The 18,130-nt window shown below is 43.2% G+C and overlaps 1 protein-coding gene across 2 annotated transcripts in view; it reads left to right on the top strand.

Moving 5' to 3' along the window:
- Nucleotides 1-455: 455 nt before the first annotated feature.
- FZD6 (frizzled class receptor 6) overlaps nucleotides 456-18,130 on the top strand; it is a 38,570-nt gene continuing 20,895 nt past the window's right edge. The window contains exons 1-2 of one of the 2 annotated variants that reach the window (XM_061439232.1): nucleotides 456-546; nucleotides 1,641-1,972. In XM_061439232.1, coding sequence (XP_061295216.1) covers nucleotides 1,796-1,972 — 177 coding nt within the window. In that variant the 5' untranslated portion in view covers nucleotides 456-546; nucleotides 1,641-1,795. The remainder of the gene's footprint in view (nucleotides 547-1,640; nucleotides 1,973-18,130) is intronic. The other variant, XM_061439233.1, reaches the window with a different exon arrangement.

The raw sequence follows: 18,130 nt of genomic DNA, 5'->3' as shown, positions 1-18,130 counted from the left end.
GATACCCAGGAAATTACCCACCCTCTAAGGTCACTTGGGCAATGGACTTTACAGAGCAAACTGGCCCCGTTTAAAAATTCTTGGCTCCTGAAATTCGAAATAAATTGGGTTTTTCTAAAAGAAGTTTTATCTGGGACTCAATAAGAACTTCAAAAGAAAAAACAAAAACCCTCTAGGCTGAACCCCTGCGGACGGCACAGAAGAGACGGCGAGGTGGAGGGGGCCCCCAGGCCCCGCAGCTGGACCTCGCCCCCGCAACACTGTTCGCCCCTGCCGGGTGGGGCGAGCCCAGAGCCAGACCCGGACGGCGCGGCGCGGGTGGGGCCCGGGCGGAGAGCCAGGTCCGCCGCCGCCGCGAGCCGGGACCTGCCCGTCCGACCTGGCGGCGCTGTCTCGCGGGATTGCTCAGCTCTCGCCCGGCCGTGCGACTCCCGGCTCCCGTGGTGGCCGGAGTCCCGGACGCTCCCTGGAGCCGTCGCTGGCCGCAGGGGGACGGTGGGCTGGACGGGGACGGGGAGGAACGGGTGCCTTCGACCGCCGCCCGAGGTGAGGTTCCTCGGACGCCAACTGGGCGAGTGGCCGCGGGCGGGCGGGCTTGCGCGCGCCAGGGCGAGCGGGGTGAGCGGGGCGGGCCTGGAGGGGTGCGGGGTGGGTAGGGGGCGCGCGCTCCGAGCCGCAGGTGCGCGAAAGGCTGCGGCCGGACGGTCCGCGCCGGCCCGAGGTTCCCAGGAAGCTGGGGCGCTGCGATGTTGGTCCCCGCGGGGCCAGGGACGCGGAGCACGGCGCTGGGCCTGGGGCAGGTGCCCGGGGGTGGGGCGCATTGCCCTGCCCGGTGCTGTATGTGTGTGTGTGTGTGTTGGGGGATGGGGTGAGGGGGTGCGACGATTCGTGGCTCTGTGTGTATGTTTTGGGGGGATGGGGTGAGGGGGTGAGTTGCCCTGCCCGGCGCTGGAAGCCGGGACGTACATGTGTGTGTGTGTGTGTTGGGGGGATGGGGTGACGGGTGCGACGATTCGTGGCTCAGTGCCCACAGCTTCCCTCCCACCGAAACTCCGTCGGCCTCCCGGGACAGCTTTGCTCATTTTTCTTTTCTGTGAGATCGCTACTCCCCTCCCCCTCCCCAGCCTTTTGAACACTCGTTTCGCTCCTCCGCAGTAGGAATCCTAGAAGTCTCCCTCTGGTTGGCCTTTTTAAAGACAAAAGTTAGTCTCCAGAAGAGTGCCACAAAAGCTGGCCCTTTTAGAGTCTTTAAAGAATTTAAGAACTCGTGAGATCTTCCCTGCAACTCAGTTTTCTTGTGCGTAATAAAACACCCGACAGGGCCTTTTAGATTTTACAGTTCTGTTAATCCTCATTAACTTGTTCCCAGCCCCACCATTTTCTCCATCTCACTCATCCAGTGCCCCGCTTTTACCCTGTGTTCCATACAGCACGAACCTCCGGTCATCCGGTCCCTAGAGATGAGATTTCCTCCGCAAGTCACAGATTCTGTGCCAAGGCAGGTGGAACAGTAATTGATGGGACGAAATTTTCCGTCGTTTTCCCAGTGTTAATTACCTAGCATGAAACTCTGCACTTTGACGTTTGCATTTGAGTCGATAACAAATGTTGCTGATACACCCTTTTGATTGTTTTTACAGTAATTGACCCAGAACTCATTTTCAGGAAAAAGAGCTTCCTTCAAAATGGTAAAATAATCAAATGAGGAATTTGAACATTTTTATCTTTGGATGGAAATCTGAGAATGAAGAGTGATTAATCCAAGCCATGTGGTAAAATTAGGAATTTGAAGAGAATGGAAACATTTACATTTTTGTGGACATGTATTTTTCTACCCCTGGTAAGAGGGCACAGTCTTTTCACCTGTGAACCAATTACTGTTCCCAGATGTATGAAAATGGCCTACAACATGACATTTTTCCCTAATCTGATGGGTCATTATGACCAGAGTATTGCTGCTGTAGAAATGGAGGTGAGTAGTTCTTCATATCTTTATGAAGAATAGTTTATGCTCTGTTCTGGAATAAGCTATAAATGCAACCTTTTTTTGAAAAAGATAACAGTAAGGGATTTCTTCAAGTTGTAAATAAGTCCTACTTTGAATAAATGCCTTTGAAAATTAAATCTCCCTACTGGCTTATATTTTGTGTACATTTGTGGCTTTGTTTAGTGGATTTGCCTAAGATAGGGTTCATTCTCTATGAATTATAGTTGTGAATGATTTTGAAATATCGTGCACCTGGCAGATACTTTGCTCTCCTGAGTCAATTTGGTAATTCCTCATGGTAAAAAATGTGAATTCTGAATTTTTACTAATTCCGTGAACATATAATCTTCTATTGCCTGGACTAAAATGCTTGGACTACATATATTTTCATGAGTAGTTGTTATGTTCACTTGGGCCTGTTTGTCTGAAGCAAATCAGTGACTAGAAGATTTTGGGGATTTGGGGGCTGTAGATAGTGTTTTGCTAAGAAGTGACTTTTTTAAGTATAGTGCTTAAGTAGTCTTTGTAAAAAGAAAGAAAGAAAGTGAAGTCTCTCAGTCGTGTCCGATTCTTTGCAACCCCATGGACTGTAGCCCACCAGGCTCCTCCATCCATGGAATTTCCTAGGCAAGAGTACTGGGTGGGTTGCCTTTTCCTTCTCCATGAGATCTGCCCGACCGTAAAAGAAACCACATGGCAGGGGAGGAGCAGAGTGACAGTAAAGATTGCCCCAGGTGCCTCAGTTGCCTGCGTCTGCTTTAGAGATATGCAGATGGCTAGGGAGGTGTGGGAAGAAAGAGTTACCTGTAGAGACAGGAGCCTGTCCTCTCCTACAGATCTATTAGGATGATAAATTTTGTGAAGGTAAGATGACAAATTTTTTTGTAGATTTTCTCCAGAAAGGCTGAGAAAGGTAAAGACTTATTTCCTCAGATTGTTTCTAAGAGTTGAAACCCCGGCAATTTTAATATAGACACAGCTTTAAAAACGGACTAGGCTTGATTTTGCAGTCTTCCCTTGTTGTTTAGTGGAATAGTTGTCCAGCTACCTCATTGTAGACTCGTGTCTGAAATAGGAGGGCTTTTGATTACTGAGTAGAAGTACTTTTAAAAGATATGGCAAATTATCAGTGTATTACTGTAATCTTTCAGTAGATTTCCAAGCCAGTGCAAAGTTGTCATTTTGAGCACTGAACAGATGATGTGGTGAGATTTCCATTGGCTAATCAGAACCATTTTGATTGTTTAATCTGATCAAATCAAGTAGTGTGAGTAACTTCAAGGAATAATTATAACATTCATTCACATTTTCTCTAATATGTGTTTTATAACTCATTTCTTATAGCGTTCTTAAAAATTTTTTTTAATCTGGTTTCCTTTTTTGTGTAATAGCTAATACATTTGGAGTTAGAATGCTGACATTGACCTTAAAATTCAGATTCTTTAGAGTTCCTTATCATAGAGAAGTACCATTATGAATAGAGAGAGAGATGCCTCCCTGCTATTAGATACTGTAGTTTTAAGATGGTAAGAATGAGGTTTTGTTTCATGCATGTCTTTTTAAAACCAATTGTTTTTGACCCCCTGAAAGAGTTATTTTTTTATTTACCTAGCTTCTTTCCCAGGTAGTTTTGTGTGTGGACATACCCAAGAAATGTCCTCCTTTACTTGATTGCTGACTCTACTAATTTCTTCATTATATAATCTTCCTCATGCACTAAACTTTCTCCTACCCCTTACTATTGAGTTTTATTCCATAAGTCACTTTTCAGTTGGTTTAAGGATGTAAAAGAAAGATACCAAGCAGTCATTTAATATCAGCATTAACCTAAGTCTACAAAAGAAGAAAGGGAAATGGAAAGGCAAAATAATATCAACCTAAGTCAGTCTTTGTTGTTCTTGTTCAGTCGCTAAGTCCTGTCCGACTCTTTGCAACCCCATAGACTGCAGCATGCCAGACTTCCCTGTAGTCTGCTATCTCCTGGAGCTTGCTCAAACTCATGTCCATTGAGTCCGTGAATTCATCCGATCACCTCATCCTCTGTCGTCCCCTTCTCATCCCACCTTCAGTCTTTCCCAGCATCACGGTCTTTTCCAATGAGTCGGCTCTTCACATCAGGCGGCCAAAGTGTTGGAGCTTCAGCTCTAGCTTCGCTGGAGGAGGGAATGGCTACCCACTCCAGTATTCTTGCCTGGAGAATCCCCATAGACAGAGGAGCCTGGCGGGCTACGTAGCCACCGTAGGGTCACAGAGTTGGACACAACTGAAGCAACTTAGCACGCACGCAAGTGACTTAAATATCACGCAGAGTTTCTTATCCTCTTTTGTGCCATTGATGCATTCTCAGAATTCTAAATAAAATGAGTAGGATTACAAAGGAAACCAATTATATTGAAATATACTTTTGTTTATAGCCCAGGTTAGGAAACTTTGAACCTGTCATTATATAGGTGAAAAACTGAAGCCCCAAGAAGTTGTGACTTGCTTGTGATTTGAGCACTATGGTCTGATGCAGTCTTCTCTGTCACCATGGACCATAGTGTCATTTTTAAACTATTTTATGTATTTTTTTTTACCCTTGACCTTATTAGATAACAACAACAACAAAATACTTCCTAAGATTAGAATGTCATGTGTTAATTTCAGTCTTTGCTGCTTCTTTATAAACTTCAATAAAAATTAAGCTGGGAGATTTTTTTTTAACCTCTAATCAGTGTTACCTTTCTCTTTCTCATCCATGCCTTGGGTACAAAGTCTTGTCAGAATTTTTAGATCGAAAATAAAATCTTATGGCTTCAGTCTGTCCCCTGTGGTGGTGCCAGAGCGATTTTACTGATATGCAAATATGTGCAGTCCTCTCTGGGGTTAAAATTCCTTATTTCCCTAAAGCCAGAAAAATACAGACCTGACTAGCATGGCACCCAACATTCTTTGTATGTGACCCTGCCTTCCTGTCCAGCTTCCCATCTTGCCCCTTTCCACATTATACACTCTGCTTCAGTCAAACTGACCTGTTTGTAGAATTCAGATTCATATTATCCCCTCTCACTTCTATACCTTTGCTTATATTGTATCCACTGCCTCAATACCTACCCTTCTTCATCTGCTCAGTCTTTTCAGGTCTCAATTAAAGTACTCTATGTTCTTGCCTGGAGAACCCCAGGGATGGGGGAGCCTGGTGGGCTGCCATCTATGGGGTCGCACAGAGTCGGACACGACTGAAACGACTTAGCAGCAGCAGCAGCCACAGCAGCATGTCTAGTGAAGCCTTCCTTTCACTTTTCTCCCAAGCATATTTAATCAACTCACTGTACACTCTGATAGTACATAATATATGCAAGTGTCCTTGTACTTAACATGCTGTAGTACACTTACTTACACCGCTCTCTCATGAGCTTGTGAGCTCATTGAGAGGAGGGATGTTTATTCTTTTCTATCTCTAGTGCCTAGTACAATGCCTCTGAGCCTGGTAGATGCTCAATAAAGGCTGACCAAAGGAAGAGGAGATGTTTCCTATTCTAATAAATCAGCAAAGAGAATTTTTCCTCCACATCTTTACCTTCCTCTGTATCTTCTTCAGAGTCTAAGTGAAAGGCACTGATATCGTTTGGTGGTTTACATATCATCCACCTTTGATCTGCCTGAGCTAGTTCTAATAAAATACACCAGTTGTATCATCTGTGTTCATTCACATACTAGCTTGACATGTATTTGTTTTTAATTGAAAGGATTAGATTTTTAACTAACCCTTTAAATTTTGTATTTATCTGTATGATGTGTAAGAATTAATCTTTTGGTTGGACCATTGTATTATAAACCATATGTGTCAGATTTCTTTTCAAATGTTGTCTTTGAGTATTTATAGTCTAATCAAGTATTAAATTATAACTGAATATAAAGGGGCTTTTATTTTTAGAAAGTGTTTTATAACTTCTCTGAAGAACTGATGGGGTTTTACACCTCCAACCCAATTGCTTTGGATTCCTGCTAGTCCCTGTTGAATTTCCAGTGTTCAGTGTAAATTAATGTTAGGACGCTTCCCTGGTGTAATGTTAGGGGCTTCCCTGGTGGTTCAGACGGTAAAGACTCTGCCTGCAATGCAGGAGACCCTGGTTCAATCCCTGGGTCAGAAAGATCCCCTAGAGAAGGGAATGGAAACCCACTACAGTATTCTTGCCTTGAGAATTCCATGGACAGAGGAGCCTGGCAAGCTGCAGTTCATGGGGTCGCAAAGAGTCAGACACGACTGACCTACCAACACTGTCACTGTCACTAATGTCAGGATGAGGGGTGAAAAGTTATCTGTTGACTGTGGCAACCAATTGTGCCTTCATAGCTATCATGAATTTCATGTAAATCAGGAGATCTATTTCCTTCCTCTTTTATGCCTTAGTTTCCATTATGTGTGATGACTATCCTGTTTTATAGAATTTGTGGTCATTGCTGATCTGTGATTATATGAGATGGTTTAGGCCAAAGTGGTGTGTCAAAGTTTAGTTCATAGACCGGCAGCTTGTGAGCTTGTTAGAAGTGCAAGTTCATGGACCCCATCCCAACCTACTGAACCATGATCTGTGAAAGTAGAGCCCAGGAAATGGATAACAAGCTGTTCAGGTGTTTCTTATGAGCATTAAATTTTGAGACCCACTGGTTTAGAACAGGGAATGCAAACTTTTTCTGTAAAGGGCTAAATTGTAATTTTGGCTTTGTAAAACATTCAGTCTCTGCCACAGCTATTCAACTCTTCATTTGTAGCAAATAACAAATGAGTGTGGATGTGTTTCAATAAAACTTTATTTACAAGAACAGTGCATCATTTTTGGCCCACAGGTTATAATTTGCTGAACCCTGGTTTAAAGTACTTGAAAATCTTCTTAATGATTACATACATACAGCATGTAATACATTAATAAGAAGGCACAATAATGATTATTACATGCTGTATGTATGGAAAATCCCACGGACAGAGGAGCCTAGTGGGCTGCAGTCCGTGGGGTCGCGAGGAGTCGGACATGACTGGGGTCGCGAGGAGTTGGACATGACTGAGCGACTTCCCTTTCGCTTTTCACTTTCATGCATTGGAGAAGGAAATGGCAACCCACTCCAGTGTTCTTGCCTGGAGCCTGGTGGGCTGCTGTCTATGGCATCACACAGAGTCGGACGTGACTGAAGTGACTTAGCAGCAGCAGCAAATGTGCTATATGTTATTTACTTTCCAGATAAAATTTTTTAAGTCAAATTTATCATAAACCAAAGGATCTGACCAAGATATCCTGGTCCTTTAGTTTTGTTTCAGAGATTACCTGAAATAAAGGACTTTGATTTTTTTCCCCTTATTTTATTATCTGAGGCTGAAGTGATTTGTATTACAAAGAGTTAATTTACGATTCTGAGTAGTTACTTGGCTTTATAATGAAAAGGATGTTGTACAGTGTAACTCTCCAAGTGTAAAAACAAATGGTTGCTGGTTTTCCATTGTGTTGCTTTTTGTTTCATATCTAGAGCATTGTTTCTCAAATTGTGAGGTTGATGTCCCTTGAGAGACTAATTTCATCCAAAAAGAGCTGAGACTGATGTAGGGAAAATGGAAACCGGAATATTGTGTTTTTCTTTTTGAATTGCCTACATTAAGGCCTAGGCAAAAGCTACGTCAAGTATTGTGTTTGGAACAGCATGTGGTGGTTCCACTTTTGAAAGGTCTAAAGGGAAGTGAGCCAAAAAAACCCTTTCCTTTCACCTGTTAATACGCACTATTAAGATGTCTCTATTCAATTAGAAATAAGGGGATGGAGAAAAACTGTATAAACAAACTTTTAAGAAAAAAGTCAGCTTCCATTGGGCACTGGTTTTTAAACATATTCATCTGCTTTTTGATGAGTCTACTGGACCCCGCTTCTATCCCGTGCAAAACAAAATGTTTAATATGACTAACCTCTGTATTTTTTTGGGAAGACTTTCTGAAAATAAGTGTAACTATTCTGAAAGTCATGTATTGAGTCATTTAAAGTGAAATAGATATGGAAAAGTATTCCAGATCAGTTGTGTGTATAATGGCCACTGTTGCATTTTAAACAAAGATATAAACTTACCTTCCTTCCTGACATTGTTCTGCATTAAAAGAAAGAGCGCCTTGACCACTTCTGAGTCTGCAGAATCAAGGTTAGACCTGTATGGAAACAAGGGACAATATTTCTCCTAGGAGTCTCTGCTGATAGGCACAAGGTTCCTAGGGCCATTCCTTGACATTCCACAGTCTAGGATATTAGTTATGATTTCAGGAGAGCCTTCCACAAAGGGATGTGGTTCTTTTAGACCATGGGAAGACTGTTGAGTTGTGATTATCACCTTTCCTTGAGAATGCAGCTTGTAGATATTATATTTTTTTTACTCTAGTTTGTATATTTGTTATGTATTCATTCATTGATGTTTGTTCAAGGTGTACCTGAATGTGAATTATAGTCTTTCAAGTTATAAGTTTTCTTCCAGTAAAGTCTCTGCCCCTTTATGTCTTTCCTTCTTCTGGGACCCTTATAACGCAAATGTTAGTACACTTGATGCTATCCCAGAGGTCTCTTAAACTATCCTCATTTTTAAAAATTCTTTTTCCTTTTTTCAGTTCAGCTTGGGAGATTTTTACTACTCTGTATTCCAGTTCACTGATTTGGTCCTCTGTATTATCTGATCTACTGTTTATTCCTTGGAGTATATTTTTTTCTTTCAGTTCTTATATTCTTCAGTTCTGTTTAATTCTTCTTTATAATTTTCAGTTCAGTTCAGTCGCTCAGTCGTGTCCAACTCTTTGGGACCCCATGAATCGCAGCACACCAGGCCTCCCTGTCCATCACCAACTCCCAGAGTTCACTCAAACTCGCATCCATCGAGTTGGTGATGCCATCCAGCCATCTCATTTTCTGTCGTCCCCTTCTCCTTCTGCCCCCAATCCCTCCCAGCATCAGAGTCTTTTCCAGTAAGTCAACTCTTCACATGAGGTGGCCAAAGTATTGGAGTTTCAGCTTCAGCATCATTTCTTCCAAAGAACACCCAGGGCTGATCTCCTCTAGAATGGACTGGTTGGATCTCTTTGCAAGTCCAAGGGACTCTCAAGAGTCTTCTCCAACACCACACTTCAAAAGCATCAATTCTTCTGTGCTCAGCCTTCTTCACAGTCCAACTCTCCCATCCATACATGACCACTGGAAAAACCATAGCCTTGACTAGATGGACCTTTGTTGGCAAAGTAATGTCTCTGCTTTTGAATATGCTATCTAGGTTGGTCATAATTTTCCTTCCAAGGAGTAAGCGTCTTCTAATTTCATGGCTGCAGTCACCATCTGCAGTGATTTTGGAGCCCAAAAAAATAAAGTCTGACACTGTTTCCACTGTTTCCCCATCTATTTCCCATGAAGTGATGGGACTAGATGCCATGATCTTCGTTTTCTGAATGTTGAGCTTTAAGCCAACTTTTTCACTCTTCTCTTTCACTTTCATCAAGAGGCTTTTGAGTTCCTCTTCACTTTCTGCCATAAGGGTGGTGTCATCTGCATATCTGAGGTTATTGATATTTCTCCTGGCAATCTTGATTCCAGCTTGTGCTTCCTCCAGCCCAGCGTTTCTCATGATGTACTCTGCATAGAAGTTAAATAAGCAGGGTGATAATATACAGCCTTGACATACTCCTTTTCCTATTTGGAACCAGTCTGTTGTTCCATGTCCAGTTCTAACTGTTGCTTCCTAACCTGCATACAGATTTCTCAAGAGGCAGATCAGGTGGTCTGGTATTCCCATCTCTTTCAGAATTTTCCACAGTTTATTGTGATCCACACAGTCAAAGGCTTTGGCATAGTCAATAAAGCAGAAATAGATGTTTTTCTGGAACTCTCTTGCTTTTTCGATGATCCAGTGGATGTTGGCAATTTGATCTCTGGTTGCTCTGCCTTTTCTAAATCCATCTTGAACATTTGGAAGTTCACGGTTCACGTATTGCTGAAGCCTGGCTTGGAGAATTTTGAGCATTACTTTACTAGCGTGTGAGATGAGTGCAATTGTGTGGTAGTTTGTTTAAGCTCTATTAAATTCCTCACTGTATTTATCCATTCTTCTGAATTCATTTGAGCATCTTGTGGTCATTATCTTGAACTCTTTATCTGGTAGATCGCGTATTTCCACTGTACTTAGTTCTTATGAGGTTTTGTCTTGTTTCTTCACTTGGATCATATTCCTCTGTCTCTTCATTTTGCCAAATTCCTTGTGCTTATTTCTATGTATTAAGTAGGTCAGTTATCTTTCCCAGTCTTGGAGAACTGGTCTTATATAAGAGACATCGCATGGGGCCTGGCAGAACACTCCTCTCTGGTCACCAGGGCCATGTGCTCTGAGGGTGTCCACTGTGTGGGTCCTCCTGATGGGACAGGGCTGACTGCTGTGGGCACCCTGGTAGGCGGGTCTGGTCCCTGGCCCTACTGGCTGCCACATCCCTGCCTTGTTTGGTGGCCACCAGTGGTAGTGGACCCTCCCACCACTAATAGGCTAGAGGGAAGACTCAAAAATGGCACTTGCCAGCACCATTGTCCTCATGGTAGAATGAGCTTCCCAAATGGGTGCCGCCAGTGTCTGTTTCCCCAGGAGGCGTCCCTTGCCTTCTGCCTCTCTGCGAGGCTCTCTAAGATCAGCAAGGTGGTCTTACCCGGTCACATTACTGCCTCTGCACTGGCACTTGTGAAGTTTTGTATGTGCCCTTTGAGCGTGGAATGTCTCTTTCTTGCATCTCTCTAGCTCCCCTGTGTGCAGTGCTGCTGGCCTTTAAGGCTAGGCATACTGGGCACTCATCTCCCCAGTGTGAGACTCCCAGGTTAGGGAGCTGATGTAGGGCTAGGACTCTCACTCCTTGGGGAAAACCTCTGCAGTTGTGATTATCCTTCTGTTTGTGGGTTGCCTAGCCTGGGGAGTCGATCTTGACTGTACTGTATCACTACCTCCCCTACCTGTCTCATTGTGGTTCCTTCTTTATGTCTTTAGTTGTGGAAAATCTTTTCTGCTAGTCTTCAGGTCATGTTCATCAGTAGATTCTGTGTACATAGCTGTAATTTTGGTGTGCCTGTGGGAGGAGGTGAGCTCAAAGTCTTCCTGCTCCACCATCTTGGCCACACTCTCTAAGTTATAAGTTTATTTCTTTTTAATATTTATTTTTATTTGTTTGTTTGGCTATGTCAGATCTTAGTTTTGGCATGTGGAATCTAGTTTCCTGACCAGGGATCAAACTTGGACCCCCTGCGCTGGGAGCACCAAGTGTTAGCCGCTGGACCACCAGGGAAGTTCCTCTAAGTAGGGGGGACTTAAGTAACACATTTTACTTAAATTTGTTACTTAATTTTGCTTAAATTTGTTACTTAAATCCCCTTAAGAAATCCAAGAAATTGGATTTCTTTTTGGTGACATATTAAGGTAGGAAATAAAGCTCTTACCACTTCTTGAGTTACTGTGTATGTTACCAGAAGTAGAAAGCACAAATCCTAAGCTCAGAATCAGATGCTTGACAGTCACTTGGCCTTGGTCACTAGTAAAGTGGCTTCTTCCACGTACCAGGGGCTTCAGAAAAGTGACAAATGTTTAAATTTTAAATTTAAAAATTGACTCTTTAGTGGATGGATTATTTTGCAATGCCAAGAACTTAATATATTATTTGTCTAATTTCCAAAGGAAAGCTCATTTGGAGAAATAGTTTAAAATTTATAGTGCTCACTGCTTTGTTGCTGTGGTTATGCTGTACTCAGTCATGTCCAACTCTTTACGACCCAATGGACTGTAGCCTGCCAGGCTCCTCTGTCCATGGGATTCTCCAGGCAAGAATATTGGAGGAGGCAGCCATTTCTTACTCCAGGGGATTTTCCTGACCCAGGGATCAAACCCATGTCTCCCCTGGATTCTTTACCACTGAGCTACCTAAGTACTTTAAAAGTAATAAGTTTTCTGTTGTGGAAATAATGCACATTTCTGCTTATTATTCTTTTCTTATGTCCCATGCCCTGCTTTGCATTTTTAAAAAAGAAGTTGACTTGCCTGAGATTGGTCACATTCATGATAATAAGTGGCAAAGTTTGCACCACTTGATTATATACTAGTCAATTAACAATCTCAAAGAATGTACTCTAAACTCTTGTAGCCACTTTGAAAGTATTTGCTTTGTGAAGTGTAAACGGCTGAGGACCCCTTTAGCTCTTTAGTGAGTCTGTTTCCTAGCTACGGCACACCACTTTTGTTTCAACCATTTTTTAAACTTCTTCACTTTCTCTGTTTTCATTACTGTCACTGGAAATTGGATTTCTTTTTGGTGACATATTAAGGTAGGAAATAAAGCTCTTACCACTTCTTGAGTTACTGTGTATGTTACCAGAAGTAGAAAGCACAAATCCTAAGCTCAGAATCAGATGCTTGACAGTCACTTGGCCTTGGTCACTAGTAAAGTGGCTTCTTCCACGTACCAGGGGCTTCAGAAAAGTGACAAATGTTTATATAATCTGCAGCTTTAGTACAAAGGGAGGCAAGGTATAGACAAGACGCTACCACAAGAGCACTCTGCAGAGGCTTAGCTCTATATATTTTATATATTTTTTAAAATAAAAATATTTTTCCTCTTTAGATTCCTCTCTCTTAGCCTTCTAACCCAGAGTTTCTCTTCAGGATCTTACAGCAACAGCAAGCCCAGGTCCATGCTATGGTTCTTTCCATTATCATGTCATTATAGCATGGGGAGCTAGCCAGTGTGTTTTAAGGAAAAGGTGTCGTATGGCAGAAGTAGGCATTCTGAGGGTATGAGCAGTAGCTTTCCCTTGTCTTTTAAGTTCTACTCCGGCCACTTGAAGAAGGAATGCTATTGGCTACACCTGATGTCATAAGTAGGTTACCAGATAACACCCAGTTCATGAGCGGTCTTGGGCTGATTATCTCCAGGTGTTCCATAGATGTGCCCCGTGTTTGCCAGGAACTGTTAGTAGAATCAAGGTGGAAGACCCCTTTTATTTATGTAGGGTTCATATCCTCATTGGGATGTATCTATGGCCTCACCAGCTTTCTGTCCTAAATAAGATGGGCTAGTGTGATGGCCTATGAAACAGTAATATGCTTAGAGTCTCTAGTCTCTGGTCAAATGAAATTAAGGCACAGAGCTGAAGAGCTGATGTTACTCCAAGGTGGTGTTCCTCACCCTCTAGCGTGCGTCAGAATCATCTGTCGGGCTTGTTAAAACACAGATCACTGACCCCACCTCCCGAATCAGTAGGTCTGATGCGGGATGGAGAATTTGCCTTTCTAACAAGTTTCCAGGGGCTGCTGCTGCTGCTGCTGCTTCAGGGAGCACTCTGAGAACACTCTGAGGCAAGTTGGTGAGGACGTGTTGCTCTCCTTTCTAGGGTGAAAGGAAATTCCTTTTGGAGGAAAAAGCATTGGCCAAATTCAAGCTGCATATGTGTTGCCAAGGGTGTACTGATTTCTTGCATTAAAAAGACCACATCTGTAAAACTACCTTATACATTTGATTAAGGTTGCTCAAGACAATATATTAATAACATATCCAGTTAAAATGGACAAATGCCAAGAATTGCTACCCATGAAGATGGGCATTACTTATCTCTGAAAGCCCCATCTGCAGTATTGCTTTTGATTTCCTGCCATGGTAGAGGGAGATCTCTAATATTTTTAATTTGGCTACTTCAACCATAAAAATGTTTATCCGGGAAGCCTGTATGGTACTTGGGCAGACTATGAGTCTTGGGCAGCTTCTAGGGCTGGGAAAGCCAGTGAACATAACTTCCAAGGACAGAAGAGGGGATGAGAGACCTCCAGCTGCCAGGGCCTAGCTCATGGGTCACGTCCTCCCCGTTATCTCCTCCAACAAGATCCCACCAAGCCCCTGTCAAAAACCCACTGATCATCTAACCCCCAAAAGACCAGCTCTGAAGCTACAACATTGAATCCAGAATCAATACATTTGTGTCAGTATATCTTAGCCCCATCTAAAATTTCGTCCTTTCCTCCATAATCTAGCACCCTCAAACCAATGTAAATGTATAGTGTCTTATAAACAATATATAATCCTTTTTCCAGATTTAAGTTTGACTTGACCTTTCCAGAGCACAGTGGGTAGAACTCTACCTACAGATGAAGACATTGAAGAATGGTGGGAATGGGGTATGAGGCTATTTGTTTTCTTGTTACAAAGTATATCTTTCAGAGGAGCGCCCCAGCAGACAAGGGATGAGGGTCTGCCTTGAGGGCTGTGGGTTTAGAATCCTGCCTGGGTACTCTGAACCTTGTCGTGTATCCCCATGTCACATCTTGAGGTCCCACTCATCACAGTATCCCTCCTTATCACTATATCATTAGATCTCTTCTACGAAAGGGAAGCAAATTTAACTGATGTAATTTGGCAACCTGCAGGATCAGTCCGTACCTTTGGTTTTCACCTTCAGCCTTGAGACAGTAAAGCGGTACTGAGGCCAGTGGATGGTCTGTGTGACTGAGCCCAGTTAAGATTCTGGCGGGCAGGTGCGGAGGTCATCTTGTAACTGCCCGAGACAGGCCTCACGTGTGTGTTTTCTTGCTTACTAAAGGTGGCACCTACCAGTCTGGAGTGGCCTTTAATCCTTGTGTTGCACCCCACACCTTGAACCGAGAATTCAGGGGTGCCAGTTTGTCACTGTCTTCCTAAGCCGAACAGTGCCCTTAGAAGCACTCACTTCAGCCCACGGGCCTTGAGTACATGACACTCTTTATACCTTTCTCGGCGTCTCTGGTAGCAACCACTCAGCCTTGTCTCCACTGGGCACATCATTCTAAGAAGTTCTTTGAATCTGAGTGATTATAAGATAACGCAGTTAATTGCTTTTCTGCTACATACCACGGGCTTCCAGATTTCCATCTTTAAACACTAATAGAACGTTCACTCGCTTTTGGCCCCGGTTAGGCCGGAAAACTAGTTCTAGAATTCTTCTCATTTCTCTGAGGTCGTTTACAACTCATTCTTTATATTATTGCCATGCTGGCTGGTCTTCTTGGTTGCAAACAATAGAACCCCACTTTGACTAACTGAAGCAGAAAATGGATGGATGTTGGGTGGCTTGTCGGATCATTGGAGAGGCTGGAGAACCAGAGAGAAGCAAAGAGGAACAACACACAGTTAAGATCATGCCACAAGATCACCCCGTCACCAGCGCCAGTGGGCACTTCCTGAACCATTGTCCCTGGACACTTATTTTGGCCCCGTGCATATTACTGATCCCACTGCAGATGCATCAAGGAATCTGACTGTTCTTTGGTACAAGAATCTCAACACCTGGAAGAATGGCCTAGCTTAGATTTTGTGTCTGTATTTTTGTTGTCAGGTTGCATCCATCCTTGAGTTTGTGCAGCATTCCACCTACTTTGGGATTCCCCAGAATTGTACTTCTGGGCAGATGGAAATGAAAATGTTCACGCTAGAGCTCAGTAGACAGAGTTAGTTAACTGACAAGGAGAAATGTTCATCGTAGTACCAACAGTTGCTTTGAAATGTATGTCTGCCTCTGCTAGTCACGTCTTTGTCAGCTTCTTCATAAACTTTTTGAGACACAAAGTGTCCTCAGAGGCCATCCTGGAGTTCATCACATTTATTTTCCTGATGAATGTTCTGAGACTCAAAGACAGAAAGTTTCCTGCCAGAGGTGACACCAATAGTTAATGGCAGAGCTGGGACCATAACTACAGCGCTGGCGTTATTTCCAGCAAAGAATTAGATAAAATCCTGCCATGCTAAATACTAGTTAAATAACATGATGATATCCTGAGTACAAGGTTAAGGACACAGGAAATGTCACAGTGAGTCATGTTAGTAGTCTTTCTGCCTCAGTCAAGGTTTGGTTTCTGATAATGAAACCCAGGACATTTTATGGAAGAACATAGATGATTTCTATCAAGAATTTTATTTAAAAGAAGAGGGAAATATGCTTCTGTTTTTACAACCATTTGGGATGAGTTCATTAACGGGCTGACTACCCATTATTTAAAGTGCTATTATGTGTTATAAAATTACCTGTTCCAGAATTACCAGCTTCAGGAGGTGCATGTATCATGCAGAATATGATAAACATAGTTTAAGGTTTTATTGTCTTTGAGTAATGTGTCCTGTGCACCTTGGTTTTGTTTTATGTTAGGCGACTCGGCCCTCTTTTGATACCCTTCTTCGCCTCCACTCACGTTGGCATTCCTGCCTGTGTTGTGCTTTGGGGAAGAGTAGTTTTCAGGGAGAGCTGGGTGGCAGCTTAGCATCAGGGTTGCAGAGGACAAATCTGGAGTCGTATGGACCCAGGTTCCTGTCCTGGTTGCCGCTGACTACTTACTGACTCTATAAAAGGTGCTCTTGGAGTCTCTGTGTCCCCGTCTATGAGGTGGAAATAAGAATGTCCCTTCACAGACTTGCTGTGAAAAGACCTGGTATATGAAAAAGCACAGTTTACGGTAGGTGCTGGTTTATGGTAGGTGCTGAATAAATCAAAGCTCTCACTTACAATCAGTAACATTAGCTCGGGGATAAGGCCCTTAAAGTCTAATTCAGACTGGTTGTGGGGATTGCAATAACGATTTCCATAAGAATTGGATTCCATGTTTTCACTTGTAGTCTGAGGGTTTGGATTAGGTTGGTACTTTTCAGACGTGGTCTCTGGAGGTGCTCTGAGGTTACTGGAGGGAAAGGGGAACAGTGAGAGGTGTCTCAGAGGGAGGGCTTCCTGTTCAGCCAGTGCAGCTGTGCTTTTATTTACTGAATGTTTTACGCCTCTTTGTACCTCTTACTTAAAGAAACTATTCCTTGGCAGAATGCACACATACATACACACGTTTTAAAAACAAAGTCCCTCCCAAGTCTAAAATTCTAAACAGCTATTAGCTTGTAACGGAGCGTGAACATTAGTAGTCCACACTGGATCAGACCTGAAGACATGCTTTGTTTGTCCTGTACATTATTTTACATGTTCACATTAAGTTTTCTTTTTATTTGGAGACTTCTCATACAAATCCAGATTCTGTTTTCTTATGAAAACTTGAAATACTGGAGAGTTCTGTGTTCCCACTCCCTGATAACAGTCTACTAGAAGTGAGCAGCAGCTGCTACCCAACTACTCCTACCCTTTTGAATTTATCTGCCTGGCCACTAAAGGTGTCTTGAGTTGTCAACATCTGATTTATCCCTGTGGACTGCATAAACAACGTTATTGGATTAACCAGTGTTGACACTGTAGAAGGATTAGACAGAGGATGTGACTTGCCGTATTTGCCCCATAAGAAAATTGTTTTAATGTAGCAAAAGGTACCAGAGAAGGCAATGGCACCCCACTCCAGTATTCTTGCCTGGAAAATCCCATGGATGGAGGAGCCTGGTAGGCTGCAGTCCATGGGGTCGTGAAGAGTCGGACACGACTGAGCAACTTCACTTTCACTTTTCACTTGCATGCATTGGAGAAGGAAATGGCAACCCACTCCAGTGTTCTTGCCTGGAGAATCCCAGGGACGGGGGAGCCTGGTGGGCTGCCATCTATGGGGTCGCACAGAGTCAGACATGACTGAAGCGACTTAGCAGCAGCAGCAGCAAAAGGTACATGTGTTAGTTTCATTTTGTCCACCCAGGACAATAATAGTTCTAAAGTGCTGACCCTCAATTTATTTATAGCTGTTGGGTTAGAAGACTTAAACACAGTGTGTTTTAATTCTTTCCATCATAAGATTCAATTTCCAGAGACTCAGAATTTGTAGGAACTAGGCTGTCTTGCAGAGAAAGCAATGGCAACCCACTCCAGTGTTCTTGCCTTGAGAATCCCAGGGGTTGGGAAGCCTGGTGGGCTGCCATCTATGGGGTCACACAGAGTCGGACACGACTGAAGCGACTTAGCAGCAGCAGCAGCAGGCTCTCTTGGGACAGCAAACAAAGAGGTAAACGCTACAAGTTGCTCACGCCTCCCCTGTTCCACCTCAGTCCCAGAGGAGGATACCCACACAGGCTGGGCATTCTCCCCCTCGGGACAGAGAAAATGGAAAAAGTACTCTACTGTTTGCTCTCCAGCTAGCTCCTGTTAGTGGTTTAGGCTTCAGGATCATTCAAATAAGGGAGATGCAGTGTAT

The sequence above is a fragment of the Bos javanicus genome, chromosome 14 (assembly GCF_032452875.1).
Source record: "Bos javanicus breed banteng chromosome 14, ARS-OSU_banteng_1.0, whole genome shotgun sequence".
In the NCBI taxonomy this organism is placed as follows: domain Eukaryota; kingdom Metazoa; phylum Chordata; class Mammalia; order Artiodactyla; family Bovidae; genus Bos; species Bos javanicus.
The sequence above is the reverse complement of the archived record's forward strand: the minus strand, read 5'-3'. Positions and strand labels throughout refer to the sequence as shown.